The sequence below is a fragment of the Haemorhous mexicanus genome, chromosome 1 (genome assembly GCF_027477595.1).
Source record: "Haemorhous mexicanus isolate bHaeMex1 chromosome 1, bHaeMex1.pri, whole genome shotgun sequence".
Taxonomy (NCBI): domain Eukaryota; kingdom Metazoa; phylum Chordata; class Aves; order Passeriformes; family Fringillidae; genus Haemorhous; species Haemorhous mexicanus.
This window is the reverse complement of record NC_082341.1, coordinates 44,001,522-44,007,967: the sequence shown is the minus strand read 5'-3', so window position 1 is coordinate 44,007,967 and position 6,446 is coordinate 44,001,522. Positions and strand designations below refer to the sequence as shown.

The following is a 6,446-nucleotide window of genomic DNA, read 5'->3' as shown; positions in this document are numbered from 1 at the left end:
CTCTTCTTTTCATGTCACTATTCTTTAGCTACTAGTGATCAGGTGGGTAGTTCATGGGTAATAATAAGTAAGAAATAGGATGTGTTCCTGGTACAGTGCAATTCTTCACAACACAATGTTAAGTCTGGCTTTTTCTACCTACACACAGGGATACTTCACAGCCAGGATGATGTTCCTGTGTAGGATCACTGTGTGCACATCTTTGTAGGCATGATTGTAATGTGCTGATGTTGAGCATTGCCCTAATGCAGTGTAGGTTTGTGCAGGGGCAGTGGTGAGTCTTTGGCGAGACAGGATACAGTCAGAAATCCCTGTCTTCCACTGGTGCCTAATCCCGGCTCGCCGGGTTGATGGCTGGAGTTTGTTTCACTTGTTTTTTTAAGCTGGAGAATTGCAAGGCTGCTTAAAGTCAGGTCCCCATTTCTAGGTTGTGTGAAGACTGGGAACAGAGCAGCATCTGTCAGCTTTGCAAATACTTTTGGCTAGTTTAGGTATTCTGCCTTTAGATTACCAAGCAAACTGTGCTGGTTAAGTCCTCCAGTATTTCTTACACAGTATTTTCAGTGTAGTTGCTCTGTGTCTAATTAGAAAAAATCCCTTGCAAAAGTAATACCATGTACTGAAAACAAATGTAATAATATGGGCTCTTTTTTCAAAGATCTGAATTTAGTTTTCTGTAACCTTGTTCCCTCTGTCCACCTCCCTCTTTAAATAAAAGCAAAGATCCTTGTGGGATTGCTTTTGGGCTTGGCAATACCCTAAGGGAATTTTTGCTCTCCTATCAAACAGTGATATCTTGGAAGTTGTTTAGTAATTGATCACAAGGATCACAGGTATCATATTGTGTAGCATTTATCCCATGGTGAAAAGATCTAATCCCAAAGTGCCCATTCATGTCCATAGAGAGCCTTGTCATCCTGCCTGCCCCATCACCTCATGAGAAAGCCCTGCTTTACTCTCTGATGCTGAGCAGAGAAACAAATATCCAGGGGAGTCCCTGTAACATTACAATCTTCTGGTTTACTATGCCTGTAGTCCACATTCAGGTTTGTGCCTCGGCACAGAAGAAGTGCACGTGTGGGATGGGGAGGAAGGAGGAGCAATGAGGCCTCTGTGTCCCCCTGAGCCAAGTCTGGGTCTGACTCCAGCCATCCTTTAGTGAAGTTGTCATGTTGCTCTGAGCAACAGCAGCCACTGGGACAGTGTGGGCAAGTGGGCACAGCTGGACCAGATGTGCCACTGCTGTAAGTCTCTTTTCTAGTACCAGCTGTGGCTCATCTTGAACAAGGCATATGGTTAATGATGCTACACTAACCCTGTCCTGCCCAAACATCCCTTTCATGCAGCCAAGCACTAAACCTGAGCAGCCAGTGGCAGGGAGCAGCCAGGTGGAGCAGGAGCTAAACTGCCCCTACAGCCTGCTCCTGATGAAGTGAGGAGCGAAAGCAGAACATTGTCCAGCAGAACTGGAGGCCAGAGGTGGGGGGAGGACAAGACTTAAAAGGACAGAAGCCATTTCACTTGCTGAAAAAGCAATTTGAGAAGCTAAACTGAGAATTGGTCCCACAGTAACAGTTCTGGGTTACTCAGAGAGAGAGCATTGATCTGGGCCAAGTCATTCCATGTTCCATATTAATCTTGCCTTGCAGCAACCTATTTTTAATCCATCATTTAAGCTTTGTTCACCCTTACTATTCCCCTAACACTGTTAGAGTCTGCAATCTACCACTTAACAGGGTAGGAAAGAATTGCCATTTTATTCCAAAATGCTGTGTTTTCCTTCCTAAGGGGGAAAGTCCCAGAGAGGAGAAGAGGGTATGAGGAAACTTGATTCAGTGGCACCAGCAGTCTAAACACACAAGATAAATAAAACAGTGGGGAAATGGAATTGTGGTCAAAGCCACAGCATTCAATTGGTGGTAGTCCCTAGTCACCAGGTTGCAAGATTTTTGATAAATTGAAAGAAATTTTCTGTTCCTCTGAAGGGAGCACTCTACATGCCTTCTTTTGAGGCTGTTTGATCTTGAGAAAATCATTCCAGGCTTATTGGGCTGAAGTGTAGTGGCTGTAAGTCCAATGTGCTGTGTGGTTAAAACACCTATGCAGGAAAAAAGAGCCGTTCTTGTCCTTGCTCATATAAAAGAGTTTTGGAGCTCAGACTAGAAGTGGGACAGTAAAGGGCTCACCCCAGTTGGTGCTCAGGCAGTACTGGAGTCACAGAAAGGATACAGTCCACTTGACAGATGTTTTGCTTAGAAATACCTTTATTTTATAAAGCCACAGTTTGTTCTGTAAAGTTTTACCACACTTATAAAAAAGGGGCTGACAATTCTGAGGGACAAAAGAAAAGCTGAAAACATTTCTTGTAGTTCAGGGTTACACAAAGGTTATATTTATAATATATATATATATATTTATAATTTGGAGACGGTGGAGATGAAACTGCAGTATGGGGGCAGCTGGGGGGTCATATTTCAGAGACCTGCTCGTGTCCCACGAACAGCGTTTCCTGACAGAAGGGGTTCACCAGGACCATCCCGCTGTCGCGGTAGTCACCGTTGGCTGGGGAGCGCGGCTCCGACAGGTGGTCCTGGGGAAAAACAAAGAGGCAGATTGAGCACTTCACACCCTTTGACCTCCACGGGCACACAGGGCATTCCTCCCAATCCCCCGAAGGCGCCTGAATGTTGTGGGCTGTGACTCTGGAGAGCTGGGTTTGGTGAACTTGTTTCTCCCTTTGTCAGGCAGGAGGAGTTGTGAGTGAAAAGTTCCTCTGAGGGTCTGCTGATTCATTCTCAGCCTGGGGACCCAGACATCAGCTGCACCAAACTTCCAATCTCTTTGGAGCTTTCACATTTCTTTTTTTGTTTTTTTTCCACTTTATTGACTCATTGCAAGTGTTTCCTGTCTCTCAACTGGGCTTGACTCCTCAAAGATGCATTTGCAACTTCTTTTTTATGGTTAGAAAGCCACACATATGGGTCCACCTGAGTATGCCCCAGTTCAGTCATATTCTGATCTGGTTTAAATTACTCAGCTTTTGAAGACCATCCTGTATGTGAATAGGCTTGACTTTTGATTCTGGGCAAGCCAGACCAGGTCATGCCTTAGCCTGAGCAACATGATTGAAAGCAAAGTGGGGTTAATGAAGTGACTGTGACTGTCTAATCACATCTTAGAGGTTCCTTTCTAAACTTTTTTTTTAAATTTAGTCACATGAGCTAGTCAGCTAGCTGATCTGAAAATCGTTTTAGCATAAACTCAGACTCTCCACTGTTTCTAGGTTTTAATTATCTTTGAACTAAACTGAATTATTCTCTGTCTTTGAGGCCAGGGAATAGATTTCTGTCAGCAGTATCACCTGCTCATGTGTGAATAATCCCACCAAACCAGTCAGATCCCTTAAGTAAAGGCTGATGAGTGTACACCACACCACCACAGCCCCTCCTCCCAGCATGGCTTCAGTTACAGTTTTAAGACAGCAGTTCTGTGAGTGAGGTACCTCTGAAGTCTCCAGTGACTGGATCTCTCTTGGTAACTCTACAGCATGCCTGTTGAAGTAGTCCATGGTAATAGCATTATTCCAATAGCTCAGGTTGTTCTCTGGGTTAGATGTCTTCTTCTTCCTTCTCATGCAGCAGACTGTCAGCAGAACTGCTGTCAATAGAAACATGCCAAAAATCTGGTTATTTCCTTCAGTAAGGACTCATCAGTACCATGGATTTGTACTTTTTGTTACTTAAGGAGAGGGCTGGTGACCTGCATTCAGTCTCAGTCAGTCCCAGCTTTCTGCTAGCAAACCTTACACAATTATGTCAGAATCTGGGCCAAGCAGTTGAGGCTTTGGGCTTGGCAGAATATGCAGTTTTTGCTTTCTTATTGATGTGAGTGTATAATCTTCAAGATGTGGCTGGCTGATTAATGAAAATCTTTGTTGTTGTAGCTGATGGCATTTTAATACCTAAGCAGGGATTTATAGACCCTCTAGGAGAGAGGGCATTCCTCAGGGACTAAGATGCTTCTGTGGGAATCTTTTCTGCATCTGGTGTGTTCAGAGGCTGCAGTGACGAGCACATTAGCAAGTGGGCAGTGAGAGATACCTGTCCTATTTCAAATAGCAGAGTCATAAATGCTGCAGTTGTGTGGCTTCAATACCAAAAGCTTCTGTCCTGAAGTGCCACTGATCCCTGCCTCTGTTGCCTGCCATTTGTAACTTGGATTTTGGTTTGTGATCTTGTTCCAACACATCAGCAACCAGCCAGAGGAACAGATGGGTTCCTGAGTAGGATGGTAGAGGGTAAGGTGGTGTGGAGATCCCCTGTGGCACCAGTCTCACACACCTTACACTTCCAGGATAGTGTTAATACCAGGGCTGGACTTTTCCTGCCTGTCTCCATCAGCTGTGGGATGTGGAATCTACTGATAAGGGTAACCTGTTCTCCCACACTTACCTGGGAATTGGGTAATGTCTGAGAGGGGATTTTTTTCTCATCTGCAGAAAGTACTTAAGCTTTTACAATCTGAAATACCTGAACTTAAAGCAGAGCAGCTAGGCAAGACAAAATGACCAGCAAGTGAAACTCCTGATGTTAAGGAGTCTGTCTGGTCCCAGGGCCACAGGAATCCTGGGCCCCAGAAATGCCCAGGTAATTCTCTCCCAGCAGGCAGCTGAACACAAAGCTGGCTGAGTGTTATTTTCTGGAATTGCTTTCAGTTTATTCATCTCTGTTGCCATTCAGATGGGTAATCTTGGCAACTTTAGGAGAGACAGGCAAACCCACAGCAGCAGATTTACTGCTCCCACCAGCCCTGGCTCGGGGAGAAGCTGGGACATGTGCAAGGGTTTGCTCAGAGCTGTAATGTGTGAGCTCTGTCTGCTCCCCTTACACCTGTGGAATTCATTGGCCAGTGGTGTTTGTAATCTACCTGATTTATACAGACAGGTAGCTGCACATGTACTTGCTTGGATTTGTACCTGTGAAATAGGAAATTCCCCGCTGTAAATTCCCTCTATCATTTCTAAATCCCACATGGTAGAAGAGAAGAGAGAAAATATTCATGAAGAAGAAAAATGTATTATTTCCTCAGCTACAGGTAAAATTATGTATTAGAATGGTAACTCAGAGGAAAGAAAAGACTGCAGAGAGATCACTGCTGCTATGTATGTTTTGACAGACATTGCAGCTACCCATGTGCCACGGATCTAATTCCTTATCCCATCTACCACATAAGAATAGCAACACAAAAGTGCAAGGCTAGAGCTCTATTTAAAAAAGAGAATAAACTGCTAAGAATAATAATAAATAAAAAATCAATGTCTTTCAGTTCAGGCAGTTCTGTCACTAACAACTTCATTTGCTGACAGCCCAGTAGTGTGAATCCTGCTGCTGCACCTCATGGTGCAGAACTGTTGAACTGGGGTGCAGAACCCCCTCAGAACTGCTCTCCCTGCCTGGGGAAATGCCTGTCCTCCTGAAGGGCTGCACCTTTTATCTCTACTTTGCTGCCCTCTCCATGTCCTAGCCCAGCCTGCAAGCTTGGACAGATTAGAAAGTGATGCAGGACTTGCATTTAGTCCTCACCACTGCTGGTGAGAGCAAACAGTCCTTGGAGCTTCTCAGTACTCCAGCAACAAGAGATCCATCCCTAAGGCACAGAGAATTTCTGAAGGTGCCGGAGGATGTGAGAGCCCCAGTAAAGTCAACTCTGTGCAAATATTTTTCTGAAAGCCTCAGGTTTTACAGCTTATAAAATATTGTGGTTGCTGAGAGAGAAGTATCAGATTTGGGGTTTAGGGGCTGGAAAGCCAGTGACACTGAGGTGAGAGAGATCCCAGCTTCTTTCAGCAGGAAATGGCCTTGCCATGTGTAGATACATACAGCAATAATTCTCCCTCTCTTAATTACACTCTTGGTCTACAACCATGGTGCACACACAAGAAAATGGATGGAACAGCATGGAAAATGGGTTCCTGAGCTTCCACAAATATGTGTTTCAGCAGAAGGATATCTACCTAAGCTGCTCCAATTCAAAGCAGAGGAGAACTCATTTAAGAGGGTGAGTGAGGACAGCAGGGCTGGAATGGGGCTGGTCCCTCTTCATCTTATATTAACTGCCCTTTTCACAGAATCATGGAATCATTTAGGTTGGAAAAGACCTTTAGGAATATTGACCATTCCTAAACCATTCCTAAACACTGCCAGATCCACTACTAAACGACAGCACTAAGTGCCACATCTACCACATAACATGCCATATTTGGGGCATATTGTAGTGAAACTAATGTAGCCAACATAGGACCTCCCACTTCCAGAACACTAGGACCAGGGCACAGCTTTTATATTCCAAGATATCCTTTTGTTCCCATAATTAGAATTCCATGTATTACAGAAAAACTCTTCCAGACAGACAACTCTGATGGCCAGGGAGGGCATATTAAGTGCATG

At 44.5% G+C, this 6,446-nt stretch overlaps 1 protein-coding gene across 4 annotated transcripts in view; it reads right to left on the bottom strand.

The window, feature by feature from the left end:
* Nucleotides 1-2,246: 2,246 nt before the first annotated feature.
* TMEM108 (transmembrane protein 108) overlaps nucleotides 2,247-6,446 on the bottom strand; it is a 154,105-nt gene continuing 149,905 nt past the window's right edge. For 3 of the 4 annotated variants that reach the window (XM_059847636.1, XM_059847655.1, XM_059847664.1), the window contains 2 exons: nucleotides 3,503-3,657; nucleotides 2,247-2,590 (listed from right to left, as the gene is read on the bottom strand). In XM_059847636.1, coding sequence (XP_059703619.1) covers nucleotides 2,468-2,590; nucleotides 3,503-3,657 — 278 coding nt within the window. In that variant the 3' untranslated portion in view covers nucleotides 2,247-2,467. The remainder of the gene's footprint in view (nucleotides 2,591-3,502; nucleotides 3,658-6,446) is intronic. The other variant, XM_059847645.1, reaches the window with a different exon arrangement.